At 38.1% G+C, this 17,676-nt stretch overlaps 1 protein-coding gene across 1 annotated transcript; it reads right to left on the bottom strand.

Annotated features, from left to right (window-relative positions):
• LOC104771886 lies at positions 1,458-4,674 on the bottom strand. The gene is made up of 4 exons (XM_010496492.2): positions 4,285-4,674; positions 3,986-4,192; positions 3,074-3,637; positions 1,458-1,972 (listed from the first exon to the last, which is right to left on the bottom strand). The coding sequence occupies exons 1-4, from the start codon at positions 4,541-4,543 to the stop codon at positions 1,608-1,610; spliced, it is 1,395 nt and encodes a 464-aa protein (XP_010494794.1). The 5' UTR covers positions 4,544-4,674; the 3' UTR covers positions 1,458-1,607.

Here is a 17,676-nt window from a genome sequence, read left to right as displayed (position 1 = left end):
CTTGATGTCTTCCAAGATTGGTGTGTCCGAACCCCACCATCTTGAGGGGGATGTAGAGGATCAAGTAATATCACCAAATTATGTCAAGTATATATCTTGTAATAATGTCTTACACTTTGTGACCAAGTCACAAACTTGTATATATATTGTACATTGTCGATTGTAATATATACCATTCTCCATTACCGTATAGGCCGCAAGTCTAAACTTAATCTCTATATACTTATTTAAGCAATTTTGTTAGAAGTTTAATCCTACTATCATGTGGCATATTACAAAAACTGTCATTGGATTTTAATTATTTTAATAATTAACAAAAAAACATATATTGGTTTATAAAATAATAAAACAATGTTTTCGAAATTATTTAACAGATTTCATTTTTTTATTTTAGAATTCTTAGAAAACAATAACAAACTATTTCAAACAATTATAAAATTTAATTTTATTTATAAAACTAAGATTAAATATTTGCATCCCCAAAATTGTTTAATAATGACATATGTATTTTAAAACTAAGATACAACATTGCTTATATTTTAAAAATATAAAATATTATATCTCATTATCAAATATTTTTTCGCACTGCACATAGACGCAATAAAATCTTATTAAAATCTAAGCAATCACAAATGTTATATTTTATCCAATATAATATATACAACTAAAATAAATAAATCAAAAAGTTAAATTGAGATTTCTAAACACGACCGCTTCAATATGAGTTTTTTTATTTTCAGGATTTTACAAAATTTATATAATTCACGGATTTGAAGATTCTATCATGTACTGAATACAGATTGAAATCAGAATATGAAACTAAGTAAATTAAACGTAGAAGATTATAAAATATATAAAGTAAATCAAATAAATCTTCTACTATTATTTTATAGGTAACAAAGTACAATAAAATTTAGGCAAACATTTTGCTAATTTTCCGGTGCTATACCACACGGGTAACTATCTAGTTTATTTATTATTATTTACACAAAAATTTGAGTTTTTTCATCTTTTTATTTCAAACACGTTTTTTTTGTATAAACAGTTTGGGATGGAACTATCAGTTATTTTTTTTTTTGGAATGAATATAAACTTTCTTTTACCCAAAAATTGTTTACATTACATATATGCATCCTTTTCTAAAAAAAACTTATTAAATGAACTAAACGAAAGGAGAATACAGAATTGGAAGATGCAATCCATGTTATACTCTCAGATCGAGCCATATGCGTAGCCCATCTTCAAATTTAGAGTGTACTGGATTCTTGAGTGAGCAAAGTCTATTACCAACCAAACGATCAAGAAACTTCATTTTTGCTTCACCGTGCCATCTATGATTGTGATCTCGCCAAAGAGTCCGAGCGGGTTATAGTCTACTTGTGTTAGAATGTCACAACACGCAAGGTAGATGCCGAGTGAATTTTCCATTCCACATTCTAAAAGTTCAGATGTTATCGTGATCTCAAAAATATTTTCCAGTTGTGCTCATCAATGTGATAAATAACACATAATTATGTACATAGTGTGACACATAAGTACAATTTGGTAAACCTGTAAATGGTATTATAATGACCAGTTACTATATAAATCGGATTCAATGGTGAGATTCACCCCCACATATCCATGAGATAACTCTTACAGCTACTACTATTAAGAGACCAAGAGTCATGATCTAACCATCTTCTTCTCTTCTGTGTTTTCCTCAACGATAATTTTTTATGTTCTTCTTCTTGTTCCTCGTACGTAGATGTCTCGATCTTTTTGAGCTTGTGTCTGTATTCAACAACTACTTGCTCAAACACTTCCACCTCAAACATGTTCATTTTCACCTTAGGGTTTACGTGATCCCTCACAAATGCAAACGCTAATTGGTCTCGTGGGTTAAACGCTTCTAATTCGTTGAACATGAAGCACGAGAATAGGTTGCCTCTTATTCCGTGTCTTCTCAGTATCAACGCACTATCTGGTACATCTATTTCAAATAACATTTAACATGACAAATCAGATTTCTTAATAACGTTAAGATCTAATGAATAAAACTTCTAAAGATCGTATCACGCTATATAACAAAATTGAAATAAAATTGACGTAACAATCGTCTCTTTCTTGGACCGTCCAAAACCATCGAACAACTTGCTTTTGGGACCCAAATTTGATCTTAAAAATATTTCTTTCGCTATCTCGTATTGCAATTGATGTGTTATATGGGACCACGTCGTGATTCTTTGATTGCAACTATGATTTTATTTTATCTCTTACACGAATATGTCCAACAAACAAACAAATCTACAGCTAGAAACAAGCAACAACACTAGTTTCATTAACATATTATCCAAAAAAAATTATGTTGTTGTAAATTGTAGTCACAATGTTATTATGCAATTGGAAATTACATTACATTAATACTTCGTTATTTCTCTACGGATTGGGATTGAATATAATTATAGAAAGTATGGTTTTCATGATTACCCGTGAATCCAATTTTCAAAAGCCACGGGTAAAAAGAACATAACCTAACCAACTAAAGCAAATCTTCATGCATAAGACATGACTCCTTAGTCTTTATTGCAAAGTAACATAAGAGTATACCAACATTCTAGACAAAGAAAGGTATATGTTTTGATGTAAAAAAAAAAAAAGTATATGTTTTTCTAAAGATATTTACGTTAATATTATTTTAACACTGTACGGATGCTCGAACTAATTTTTTTATTAATTATACAGAAAATCAACATTACACCATGAAGTTACATATATTAAAATTTAAAAGACATATTATCGCAACACCATTTTTTATTTTCTAACCATTATAATGGTGTTTAACTTAAAATCTAAAGTGATAAATACAATTCATGAATGTAAACTCAAACAAAAGCAAACTAACAATTAATACTTGTAAACTTATGGTGAACACAATTCATAAACGCACAACTAACAATTAATACTTTTTTCGTAGTAGAAACTTGCCTAACTACCTATATACGGGTTAAGAAAACTAATATATCATTAATTAATTCCATAGAAAAATAAAAGCTTTTAATTAGTTATGATTTAGGGAAGATTTTATTATTACCTGTGGGATACGGCAACTTATGAGAGCTCCAAGGCTTCAAACCATGCTCACAATAAGTCTCCATTTGCATCCTAAGTCCATCGACATCGCCCCATTTCTTCCACCTAGCGGTAGCCATCGCTTCCTCCATTGTATTTATAAAAAACGGATGTTTCGATATTGCCATATCGGCTTCAGGCACTACTAGCATTGAATGAATTAGAAGTAGCGGATCGATCATGAGCTGAATTTTCGCATCGACCCATATACTGAACTTTGTGTTTGGAAACAATCTATGTATTAAATACTTTGGTATAACACCGTTCATTGCCGGGTTAAGGTATAGACTCTCGAATTTAGATATTTTGATGATTCTCCATGCGCCGACTCTATAATCTCTTGGACTATTTCTCGGTATGACGTTGTGGTGGAAGAGTGAGTTTAAGGTTTTATCGTCAATGAACATGTAGAAGCAAACGGTTTCTAAGGTTTTAACTCCAAGTCCCACTGGTTGTCTAATCTTGTCATGATCGTTAAAAATTGCTGATGCAACTACTAGTCCACATTTCTCCATCTCAACTCTATCTACCAAAACAATAGAGAAAAACAAATTAAATCAAATTTTTGTATGTCATTAGAGAAATAGTAAAAATTCATTACTAATTAGTAAACAAGTGATGTCAGTGAAATATCATGAAACAAAACAAACGTTACGTCTATGATTTTTAAATTTTGAAAAAATGCGTAAAAGATTTTGTCTAATTTGAACCCAAAAAATATATATATCAAACTACATAATTATGCCGTTATGATCCTGATTTTCTCCGGTTTACTCGGTGTATTGGGTTTTGACTTTTTACTAAGGATAAAATGAGCATAAACCGGTACTGGTTAGCATTTTCTTTTAAAAAACTTGAATGATGACAATCTCACCGGAGTTGCTGACCGGAAAATCTTTGAAGAAGCCGCATGGAACTTCGACGTCAATGTTGGAATGATTGTAATAAGAAAATCTTTTCCGAGTACTAAAATTTCCACCGAAACTCTCACTTTTCCCATTAATGTATCTCAAACTTTCTTGTGATGATGATGATGAATCGCTCAAGATACTCTCTATCTCCTTCAACACTGTCCAGTAATCTGATTAACATAAAAAAAATCAAGATCATTACACAAATAATAAAAAGTTAAAGAATATAATAAAGATCGAAATGAAGAAATTGTTAATTTACCTGAGAAGAAAAGAGGAGAAGAACAAGAAGATCGGTGAGTGGGAAGAGCGTATTTGTGTTCACCATAAGAAGAAGGATAAGAGAAAAGTTTTGGTTGAATCGGATCGAACGGGGAATATCGAAAGACGCATTGGTTTCTTGAGAGAGATACGTAGAGGAAAAGAAAAAGAGTAGTGAATAAGTAAACAAGAGAAAAACAGAGGAGCTTTGATCGTGCATAGAGCGGTGGAGATAGTGTGGTTGTGATGAATTTTCCCATCGGAAATAGAGAGATTTTTTATGGTTTATTATTCATTTTGGTGAGAGTGATTGGTGTGTTGAAGAGAGAAGAGAGGATCTTCACTTGAGTTTGTGCTGATGAGATTATAAACTGAAAGTTAGAAACTCTAGCAGGTTTTTAAGGTAAAAACGTAACAAGAAATATTTATTTTTATTATTATGATGTAAATTTTGGAAGAAAAAGAAACTTATTGTGCTGACCTGTTATTAAAAATTAATGAGTGGTTCTAATAGTAATTTAAAGCGAGGTGGGATGTAATGATCACCATTAGACCGTCGCTCTCTATACAATTCCATAGCATCATCAACATGTAATGTAAAGTTTTAAGACCATGCAGTTGTTGAGGCTCTGGCTGTCAAGATTTATCACTACAATTGCAACTTCAAACCAGCCAGAACCCTCAGCGAATCAAATAGGTTCGCACAACACTAAAAGTTATATGAGTTTTGTATATGTCTCGGTGAGTCATTGGTTATAGGCTCTCTGGGAGATCAAACTAAGCAACAAAAAAAGAAGATGGACAAAGATGATAATACTAGAGGTGTAACAACAAACTCATCTCTGTTCTTTTCTTATTTATTTGATGGGATTCGGCCGAACCTTTGATGTCAGGAGTCATGACCAAATAATTTGATAAGCTCATATTTTGTAGATCAGAATTCAGAAACCAAACCATGAACCATCATGGTTCTGTCTAAATAACCGTATTAAACCCGGTCCGGAGCCAATTATATTCATGATCATAAGTAATTATTACTGTTCGTGATGGGTTCCGTCGACCAGAAGCCTTGTGAATAAGCCCATAAAACTCCGGATCTGAGGATCGATACTGGGCTAGAGACAAGCCCATAAGGGAGGTGTTGATTTAGAGAAGGAGGCCAGGTCAAATTCGTGAGAGGATAAGGATACGTAAAGCAGATGGGAGCGAGATCGTTGGAGAAAATCAAGGAGGTCGATGTAATCTTTTGTTAGTTTAAATACTTCCCGATAGTCGGGAGGGAGCGATCCATATTTCCACCGAAAGCCTAATCTATATCCTTTTCAATCAAACTAGCAAATTAAATCGTTGTTCTCCATATCAACAATTACCTTTTTCGTTCATGTCTTTCAACATCAATACATTAATGCATCACTCCATTTTCTGACTGAAATTACTGACTGCTAAGATCTGAAGCATCGACTCAAGGGATTAATTCTTTGTCCTTTAAATCGCAGGATAAATTTATGATTCGAGTTTGACGACATAAAATAAACACAATTTGTCAATGGTAAAATATAATAGTGAAGTAGGAAATATCAGGTGCGATACAGCACAGATCAACATTGTTTCCCAAAAATATAATATAATAATAAAAATTATCGTTATATTTGTTTTACAAAATTATTTTATTTGAAATATTATTTACTTTTAATATTACAGTTATTTGGTAAATCTACATATATCTTTTTAAATACTATTTTTTAGAATATTACAGTATTTTAATTTCTCTAATGAATATTATATTTTTATTTGTTTGTTTGTTGTATTTGCATCACTATTTTGTGAAATATTTTAAAGTAGTAATTCTAATGTTCTAATTGTGAGTAAATAAAAATCATTAATTTATTAACCACATTGAGATACCTGAATGCGGTATGAGTTCTTTCTCTTGCTCTTGAATCGATTGGAATGGAATAAGAAATCGATTTCTTCGCCTTTTTGCTAATAAATCTGAGTTCTCATGAAAAATAGCAGAATATATGAAATTAGAATGACTAGTACCTAAGTTTCCATTCAATTCTGAATAATTGGAAATCCCTAAGTTTTTTTGATCCGCAAAATCCGAACTAAAAAATTTTTGGCTCACTTGATCATTATTCACTGAGAGGCTAGAAATAGATTTTCTTTCGGCGGGACGAAAGGGTATGTTCATTTGATCTTGATCTTTATGGATCGAAAAAAGAATTAGACTAGATCCGCACGAACTTCCTGATAATATCCATAAATGACTTGTTTTTGGTAAAAGGTGGACATTACTATATGTAAATTCGGGTGCATGGGACACATCAGTACTCCAGTGCATTTCGCCCTCTGAGTCAGAATAAATATATTTTCTAACCCTCTCTTTAAAATGAAAAGTGTATGTTCCCTCGCGAATCTCAGCAATAACTTGTTCTGATTCCACATATTGATCATTTTGAACTAAAAGAAAACTTTTTGGTGGAATAGTCACGCTATGTATAATATCTTCGCTCTCAATAATTACAGATAAGTCTATATAACATAGAAAGGCAGGATGCCCGTGACGTGTACGTGTAGGATGAACCAAATCCTCATTGAATTTTATTTTTCCATTATAAGGGGCTCGTACATGTTCGGCAGTACCTCCTGTAAATACCCCGCCGGTATGAAAAGTTCTTAATGTTAGTTGAGTCCCCGGTTCGCCGATCGATTGACCCGCGATAATACCTACAGCTTCCCCCAATTCAACTAGGTCACCATGAGTGGGACTCCGACCATAACATAATCGACAGATCCAAGATGTACTCCGACAAGTAAAGGGAGTTCGAATAGATATTGATTGTGTTCCAAAGGTTATTAATCGATTGACAAGTCCAATCCCAAGATCTTGATTTCGAAAGGCGACACATCGGGAACCTATATATATATCGTCTGCTAAGACACGACCAATTAATGTTTGGATAAAAATTCTTTCTGACATCATCCGATTTTTATTTCGAGGACTCACAGAAATCCCTCGGATAGTGCCACAATCTGTTCTACGTACAACATAAATTTAGTTTTACCTACCGTCGATTTGGAACATTAAAACATACATTTTCTTCAAAGATTGAGTAATATATTTTCATTTTTAAAAATTCAAATCACAACAAATGCCAAATAAATTTTACATAATTATTTGTCATATGTATTTTATGATAACTCAAAACAATTTATAAATAAAATAAAAGAAAGATGATAGAAGAATCATAATTTAAAATTTTAACAAAATCTTCCAAATATAGTTATTAAAAATAATCATATTGTATCTATATATACATTTTTGAAGACATTTATTAAATAAATTCTGAAGTTGGCATTTGTTTAAGGTATGCCATTGACATTAAATAATTAAATTAATAAACTAACTAACTCTACTTATATTTGATTTTTTTATATATAAACTAAGTGTTTTAAAAGGTAACAAACATAATTGTAAATGTATATACAGTATTTTATGAGGTGAGTGAAGAGGTATTGTTCTTTAAAAATTTGAAAAACTGATTTGATAAAAAGTGATTTTTCGCCTCACATATTATATTTTACTTTCACGGGCTTTGTATGATGAGTTTCTGAGGATTAAAAATCTTTGAACATGTTGTGTGATCCACCTAGGATGGCGGGTTTGGACTATAGAACCAACACTAAAACTATTAGTTTATTTTATATACTATATATTGTAGTCATAGTTTGGAAAATTAACTTATAAATTATTTAGTATATGAACTACAAAATAGTACACATACTACAACACATTCTTAATATTCCAAAAAAAAAATTGTATACACATAAAAATATACTTTAACATACCATATAGGCATATACCTCTGTTTAATTATAGAAAAAAAACTAAGTATTTTAAAATTTTATACTCTATCTAATAACAAATTTAATGTGATTAGGTTATAAACTGTTTTTTTTTTTTTTTTTTTGTTAAAGGGCATTCATATTAAAACAGAGACATAAAATGTTTTTACAGGGAGAGCCCAATACTGGAAGCCCAGTTAGATAAAACAGATTACAAATTACCCATTGAGAAGGAACCAGAATTGAACCAAGATAGTTACGATTGAACCAAAAGAAAAACGGTTGGCAATTAAAACGTTTCAAACCACCTTTGTCTTCTTCCATTGATTGGTGAGAGACGACTTCGGTGGAATCGCAAAAGTCGAGAGATTAGGGTTTTGTAGCATTCCTTTCAGTTGTGAGATCCAGCAAACCAGAGGCCAAGCAGAGTAGAAGTGAGAGTCGGGTTGGCATCACAGAAGCTAAGGGCTCTGTTTCGCACTAGCTGATCAACCTGATGAAGAAGATGATCAGCTGGCTTGAAACAGTTCTGATGCAGCCTGTGATTCCGTTCAGTCCAAAGGAAGTATATCATTCCCAGCCATGCGATTAGGAGGAGTTTCCTTGCTTCACGAGAGTCTTTGTAGTTGATGAGACCGTTCGTAGTATCCGTCCAAGAAGGTGTAGAGCTATGGTTGCAACGGCAAGAGATCTTGCTCCAAATCGACCAGCTGTAAGGGCAGTTGAAGAAAAGATGATCACGGCTTTCAGATCCGCTTGCGCAGAGTAGACATTGGGGGTCAACCTGCAGTCCTGATAACTCTCTAATTTATATGTTTTTAGCATCCTTTTTTTGTCCATATTTTGCATTGTTCATACCTCTAAAATAGCATTTTTAGGTCATTAACTGTAGGAATTCACTTTTAGAGCATTTAGGGTGTTGTATTTCTGCATTTGCATATTTTGGATGAAAACAGGTGCTAAAGAGTCAAAAATGGGGAAAAACAAGGACAACTCGAGCATGTACCCGAAGGAGCCATCGAGCTACAAGAACAAGTCTGAACCCCAACACGATCAAAGAGGATCCAAGAGCGTGAAGAGCAACCCGAAGATCCACCTGAGGAGTAACCCGACTTCACCCTCGTGTACCCCATCGAGTAGACCATCGAGCAGGTCTGGGAAGCTAGGTCAAATGGTTTCCATATATAAACCCCCTCTTCCCCTAGCTTGCAAACTAGCACGCCGCAGACCCTCAAACCAGAGAGCGAGAGCTTCTATGAGAGAACTGAGCAACTTAACATTTTTCTTCTTGTTTTGCATTTTTATTTTGTAGTTTTCTTAGATTTCTATCATATACTCTTTCTACTCTACTGTATCTTTTAATACAATTTCATTTGCATTCATTTTGATTGCTTTGTTATTCGTTTCTATGTCCGAGTAGTGTAGAAAAGGTTCTAGGGATGGGATAGATGATTTTGTATTTTTGATCGGTTAGGATGGTTTAGTTGATTGTGATGTTCCTTCTAGGTTGGTGTTCTTAATGCTGTCAACAGACCAAAAGGTTGAGATTAGATCTAGGGCGTTTACAAATGCTACAGGCCAAAAGGAGTAGATAAAATGCTTGATTTAGCCAATGCTAGAGGTTTACTTAACTCTGAGTAACAAAATTAGATGAGTTTAAGTCTACTGACAATAATGAATCGTTCTTAATGCTTATTTGTTCATATTGCTATTGCGACAGTGTGGTAATGTGTTCAAGGTTGATTGTTGCTAGTGAGAAAGTGTGGTGACAAGGTCTTAGAGGTTCATTGTCTAGGAAATAATTGCTTGAGGCATGTAAGGCATCCGTACTGGTTTAGAACACTTAGGATTCGATAACCCCCATCCTTAGGAACTTTCGTATTTCATTTATTTGCATTTTCTTTACTTACTCGACCACTTACCCGATCAGGTACACGATAACCTGTATCGAGTAATACCTCGAGCTGTTCAGATCTCACTTGCATACTCGATCATGTACTCGATTGCATGCATCAAGTGCTTAGGTCGTGTGGTTTACTTGTTTATATTCTTCTACTTTGTTTATTTTAGGATTGTTAGAACTAAACCCTAATTGCTTGGCTTGACTTGTATTGTACATATCATATCCTTCCTACTAGCAATACACAACCATTTGGATTGATAACCCTTTGTGCTACAACTGCATAGGGGATTGATACCCTGGGTGAAAACTTGTCTATCAATTTGGCGCCGTTGCCATTTGGTTTTTTTAATTTTGCTACGTTTAGGATTTCAAAACTTGCTAGATCAAGTTCGTTTGTTTATATTCGTTTTGGATACTGACTTGTTTGCTTTCGCTTTTGTTTGTTTTGAATCTCAGGTACAACCCGAGCACCCACCCGACCCGTCACTCGATCACCTGGATCGAGTTAATCCTCGTGTACACACTCAGATACCTACCTGTGCATGCAAACACGATCCAGAGGTAGTCAGAACCTGAGTCCTTTCATCGACAACATCGATAGACCTCGGCTACTCAGACAACGACAAGTTCAACCATAACCAGCAATCATTGAGGAGAAGATGAATAATTAAAACGGTCCACCCGCTCCTCAAGCAAGGACCAATATAGGAGCAGGAGACGCTCCATCTACTCTCACTCAGAGGAATGGCATTGTGCCACCAGCTGTGCAGAACAATAATTTTGAGATCAAGAGTAGTCTCATTCAGATGATACAGAGCAATAAGTTTCATGGATTGCCAATGGAGGACCCATTGGATCATCTGGATGAATTTGATAGGCTCTGTAGCCTCACTAAGATAAATGGAGTGAGTGAAGATGGATTCAAGCTCAGGCTTTTCCCATTCTCTTTGGGAGATAAAGCACACATTTGGGAGAAATCGCTCCCTAAGGAGTCCATCACCACTTGGGAAGCATGCAAGAAGGTGTTCCTAGCCAAATTCTTCTCCAACTCCAGAACCGCAAGGCTGCGAAATGACATTTCTGGCTTTGTACAGAAGAACAACGAAACGTTCAATGAAGCTTGGGAACGTTTCAAGGGGTACAATACTCGATGTCCACATCATGGTTTTAGTAATGCTTCATTGCTGAGCACACTTTACCGAGGAGTGGTCCCCAAGATACGGATGTTGCTGGACACCTAGTGGTAACTTCCTCAACAAGGATGTTGATGAAGGTTGGGACCTAGTGGAGAACTTGGCTCAATCTGATGGCAACTACAATGAGGAATATGATCGCTCTGTGCGATCTACAGGAGAGGAAGAAGCCAAGTACAAGAGGGACATGAAAGCCCTCAATGATAAGCTCGATCAGCTCCTCAACCAGCATAAGCATGTTCATGCTATATCAGAGGAAGAGCAGTTTCAACAACAAGATGGGGAGACTATGCAACTAGAGTATGTTAACTATATCAACAACCAAGGAGGGTACAACAACTTCAAGCCGAATCCGAACCTATCTTATCGGAACCCTAATGTTGCGAATCCTCAGGACCAAACTTACCCATCTGCAGTTCAAGGGAACTAGATCCAACAGAAGCCTTTTGTCCAATACAACCAAGGCTATGCACCTAAGCAGCAGTACTCAGGAACCTACAACCAACCACCTGGATTCCAACAACACCAAGGTCCACCAAACCAATCACAAGAAGCTGAGTTACGCGGTCTCATTCAGCAAATGATTCAGAATCAGGCTACAGCTTCTATGGACATCGTGAAACGGTTCGCGGAGATGAGCAACATGATCGACTTAGGATACAATGATCTCAATGCCAAGTACGAATCACTCAACACAAAGGTTCGATACCTGGAAGGCCACCACAACAACCAACCAGCACCAAAGATCAACCAACTCTCAGGTAAGGCTGTTCAAAACCCCAAGGATTATGCGACTGCTCAAGCCATATTCCTTGATGATGACTATGACGATTACCTCACTGAGGACAGTGATGATCAAAATGGGAAGGATGTGGAACACCCATTGAAAAATGAGGCCAAGCACTATATATCCGAGTATGAACCCGAGCCTTCACCCGAAGAGACTGATCGAGTTGATGATCGAGCACTGGTTCAAGAATCACAAACCGAAGAACAACCCGAAGTGGAACCTGATGACCTACACGATGGTGTTGATCGGATGATGCATCAAGTAGATGTTGAAAAGATAGATCAGCCTCAACCACCTGCAACAAAGGAAGGGGAGTTAGAGGAAAGGTTCAATGCTGCACTTGACATCAAGCTGGAGGCGCTTGCAGAGCGAATGGCTAAGCGTAAAGCTCCACCACCTAAGCTTTTGCCCCCACACAAGCTTCAGCAGGAACCTGCCAAGGAAGCAGCTCGATTGGAGGATGAGGTCAAGGAAGCTGTCAAGGAGATCGGTTTTGAGATTCTGAGAAGTGGAGTTTGCTTGGATCCTGAGCTTCGAATTGAGGAAAAACTTGAAGACCCTGGCTCTTTCACTTTTCGTGTTCGATAGGACTTCAGATCTTCAAGAACTGTTTGTGCGACCTTGGAGCTTCGGTTAGCTATATGCCACTGTCAGTTGCCAACAAGATGGGATTCACTGATTTTAAACCAAGTAAATTGTATTTGGTTCTGGCTGATAGAACAGTGAGGTACCCGATTGGTATCCTGGAGAATCTGCCTCTCAGGATTGGAAGACTGGAAGTGCCTATTGACTTCATGATCCTCGATATGGACAAGGAACCGGATGATCCACTGATTCTAGGGAGACCATTCTTGGCAATAGTTGGTGCTGTGATCGAGGTGAAATAAGGCAAGATCAGGATAGAGCATGGTGAGCATTTCAAGATGGAGTTTGATGTGAAGAAGAGGATTAAGAGGCCAACCATTGATGGTCAAACTTTTTCCACTAAGACCAAACAAAGGAAGGTGCAACATCTTGAAGAGGTCAACACCACATTTGCCTTATAACCTAGACAAGACCTGGAAAATCTGTTGAACCAGCCTACTGGAGTAGAGAGGATTCCAGAACCTCTTCCACATGGACCCAATGTTTAAGGAGCATAAAGAGTCAAGCTTAGTGACTTTAAACAAGCTCACTTGGGAGGAAGTCCCAAATGTATCTTTTAATTTTAGTTTATTTGTTTTATTTACTTTTATTTATTTTTTCTCTTTTTGCAATTTTATAAAATAAAATAAAAATGAAAATTAAGAAGAGGAAAATTGAGGAACCCGAAGGTCAACCCGACACAGTACTCGACGCACCTGATCGTGTCCCAACTCGGGTGGCAAGTGGAGTCCGAATTCCACAAGGAAGCCCACTCTCGGTGAAGCCCACCAACCAAACCCTAGCCTATTTAAGGGGTTTCGAGACTCTTCTCCCTCATCACTACCGATAAGTCTCTCCTATCTCTAAAGCTTTTTATTTTCCATAAGTTTCTATTCTTCTCTCTCAAACTCGAGCTCTATTCGATTCTCTTTGAAGACTAACCCTAGTAACCTCGAGGCCTAGCCTTTCTTTTTCTTCTCAAGGAATCAAACATAGAGCCAATTGCTAAAACTTACCAAAGGAAGAGAAGAAGATCAACCTCCACCGCTGCTACAACCGGAGGTGATGCCATCAAAGTTCGAGAGTCTCAAGGAAGAGGAAACGTTCCACATTCCCAACCGTTGGGTGGACGTTTAGCCTCCCCAACCCGATGCACAACCCGATGCACAAACCGATCCACTACCTGACCTGATGCTCTAGTAATCGTTGAGTAGGCCCCCGAGTTCGCTCACCGAGTCTAATGGCGAGTGCTGTCCGCCGTTCTCCTCGATGTAGGGACCTGTCTACGTCCGAAAAGACCCTTACTGATCCTATGGAGGTCGATTCTGATGTTGGAGGAGAAGAGCAAGGGGAGATCCACACCTCTCGATCAATGAGCAGAGCTGCGATTGCAAGAGGGAAGAGACCGGCTTCGGAGAATGCTGAGAAGGTGGTTGAGAGAGCAGTTGAGGAAGAGGATCAACACGCCGAGGAGGAGGACCGAGAGAGAGAAGAGGAGCAGAGAGAGAGGACCCGCCAAGCCTCACGGAGGCTAAAACAGAAGGGGGTGGATACTCCGGCGAGACTATTCAAGGTCTTCCGGAAGATGAGCTTTGTTGGTACCTGATACCCTCACCGTGAGACCATGAAGCAATTGGGCATCGCTAGAGATGCAGAATATCTGTTTGATATGTGCCACCTGGGCAATATGATGCGAACCCACCTTGAAGCATATGAGGAGGAGACAGTCCATTTCCTTTCGACCTTGAAGCTGCACTATTTTGAGGACCACCCGACCCTACTACCCGATGGGGGGATTGGGTTCATTACCTTCTCCGTAAGGAACAAGGAATACCGGCTCAGTTTCAAAGAGATGGAGAAGCTATATGGCTTCAAGGATGGTAGTGGAGAAGGAATGGAGGTTAGCAAAGAGGAAATGAGGTCCCTATGGCTGACAATAGGAGACAAGAACCCCTACAAGTCCACAAGCTCCAAATCCGCTCAAATAAGGAGCCCTGTCTTGAGGTATTTTCACAAGTCCCTCGCATGCACTCTTTTTGCTAGAAAAGAGATTGGGAATGTGCACGACCATGAGCTTCAGCTGTTAGATATTGCACTGTGTGGAGTTTTGGATAACGCTAGGGATGGAACACCACTAGTAGGAGATGTTGCTGATACTAGTATGGTGTTTGTGTTACTCGATCAATTCCTCTACCTGAAATTGTGGGACGTGAAAAGAAGAGAAGGAGGCGGAGAGATCTCTATTGGGGGACTAGTCACACCGATCCTAGTGGCTTGCGATGTGCCCTTGAAGGGAATTGTGCATGAACCAAGATGGCTGGATGCGGACTACCTCTTGCTGGCGAGATTTTTGGCCTATGAGAGGCCTAATGACATGACGCTGTTCAAGTTTGTCCATCCAACCGCTGGAGCTGCTCAAATGGTTCTACCCAATGTCATATGCACCAAGGTTCGGCTGGGAAACAACATTGACTTCGCACCACCGTTGGAAGAGCTGTACAACCCGGAGGAGGAGTCCGAAGCTTAGAAGAGAGAGNAAATCCGCTCAAATAAGGAGCCCTATCTTGAGGTATTTTCACAAGTCCCTCGCATGCACTCTTTTTGCTAGAAAAGAGATTGGGAATGTGCACGACCATGAGCTTCAGCTGTTAGATATTGCACTGTGTGGAGTTTTGGATAACGCTAGGGATGGAACACCACTAGTAGGAGATGTTGCTGATACTAGTATGGTGTTTGTGTTACTCGATCAATTCCTCTACCTGAAATTGTGGGACGTGAAAAGAAGAGAAGGAGGCGGAGAGATCTCTATTGGGGGACTAGTCACACCGATCCTAGTGGCTTGCGATGTGCCCTTGAAGGGAATTGTGCATGAACCAAGATGGCTGGATGCGGACTACCTCTTGCTGGCGAGATTTTTGGCCTATGAGAGGCCTAATGACATGACGCTGTTCAAGTTTGTCCATCCAACCGCTGGAGCTGCTCAAATGGTTCTACCCAATGTCATATGCACCAAGGTTCGGCTGGGAAACAACATTGACTTCGCACCACCGTTGGAAGAGCTGTACAACCCGGAGGAGGAGTCCGAAGCTTAGAAGAGAGAGGAGACCGGGCAGAGAAAAGGAGATAGCTCGGAGGAGTTTGATTTTGAGGAGTATGTATGCTCTCAAAAGCAACCGGTTGGAGTTAGGGAAGCTCACAAGAGGATCGGTTGGATGAAGAGGATGAACAAGTTCTTGGTGAAGAAGGTGAAAGATCTTGCCGGTTCGGTGAAGATAATGGGAGGTCAAATCAAGGAGTTGCAAGACAAGGCAAGCTGTGCCTCAGCTCATACCTCGGCACAAGCACCAGTTTGGATGGGGAGAAGCGGACCGCTAGANTCACACCGATCCTAGTGGCTTGCGATGTGCCCTTGAAGGGAATTGTGCATGAACCAAGATGGCTGGATGCGGACTACCTCTTGCTGGCGAGATTTTTGGCCTATGAGAGGCCTAATGACATGACGCTGTTCAAGTTTGTCCATCCAACCGCTGGAGCTGCTCAAATGGTTCTACCCAATGTCATATGCACCAAGGTTCGGCTGGGAAACAACATTGACTTCGCACCACCGTTGGAAGAGCTGTACAACCCGGAGGAGGAGTCCGAAGCTTAGAAGAGAGAGGAGACCGGGCAGAGAAAAGGAGATAGCTCGGAGGAGTTTGATTTTGAGGAGTATGTATGCTCTCAAAAGCAACCGGTTGGAGTTAGGGAAGCTCACAAGAGGATCGGTTGGATGAAGAGGATGAACAAGTTCTTGGTGAAGAAGGTGAAAGATCTTGCCGGTTCGGTGAAGATAATGGGAGGTCAAATCAAGGAGTTGCAAGACAAGGCAAGCTGTGCCTCAGCTCATACCTCGGCACAAGCACCAGTTTGGATGGGGAGAAGCGGACCGCTAGAAGGAACTCGAGGACTGCCACCTCCGGAACCTCAAAGAGCATCATCATACGAGCCCCGAGCTGAGGAGAACATCACCCGACCTGAGGCATCGCGGAGACGACCCTGGCTACACGTTGGCGAGTATGGAGGCTGCTGCAACCTCCTTCTTCTCCAACCCATGAGGTAACACATTCATCCAACACTTGTATATACAATTGCATTTAGTTTAATTCATTTTGTGTGATTCTTGGATTCTTTTCCAACTTTTATTTACACAGGGACTGTGTAATTTAAGTTTAGGGGAGGGTCCTAGAATGTATTTAACATTGTGTTTTATTTTCTTATTTTTATTATTTCAAATTTTTGCATGCTAGTTTTATTCATTTGAATCTGCATCTATGTGCATTAAAAAACCCAAAAATAATTGAAAACTTTTTAAAAGAAAAAAAAGAGTGTTCATGTAGTTGCATATACATATTAGGATTGAGTCTAGTTTGTTTCATATAGGATTGTTGCATATGCATCTTAGGGGACAATGATTAAAACCACCTTGTTTAAAATCAAACTTTAGGATTGAAGCTATAGCCCTTAGTCACAGTTCATTGTTGCTAGATCAATCTTTGGAAAAGAATGAAAAATATTTCCTTAGATCATTTGTGTCGATTGAATGCTTCCTCCACTTGCTTGAATAGAACATCTCTATATTATTGGATTTAATTTGAACTTTAATTGTCTTGCTTATGGAACTTGAATACTTGCTCATGGTAACTCTAAACTCGGGTTAGCACTCCACTTTTTACCAATCTTTTCGTTTAACCCGATTCATTTGTCCTACCCATGAACCCAAACCTTTCTTTCAAACCTTGTTATGAATTGTTGAGTAAGGCCTTTTCCATTGTGTATAGGTTGTGAAACCTTGAGAGTATTGAGAACGACAAAGAACTGCCTCTTGATTTAGCTAAGTTAGAATTTGAACTAGCTAATAGATTCAGTTTTGAAAGATAGGTGGTTAGATTGTTTATTTGGGGTTGGGTTGTGTATAAAAAAAACAGAAGAAAAGAAAGTCCCTAAGGTTAGAATCAATTAGCTCTAAATCTCTAAGTAAAAAAAAAAAAAAAAAAA

This window comes from Camelina sativa, chromosome 20, assembly GCF_000633955.1.
Source record: "Camelina sativa cultivar DH55 chromosome 20, Cs, whole genome shotgun sequence".
Lineage (NCBI taxonomy): Eukaryota > Viridiplantae > Streptophyta > Magnoliopsida > Brassicales > Brassicaceae > Camelina > Camelina sativa.
Note: the sequence above shows the minus strand (reverse complement) of the source record. Positions and strands in the feature narration are given on the sequence as shown.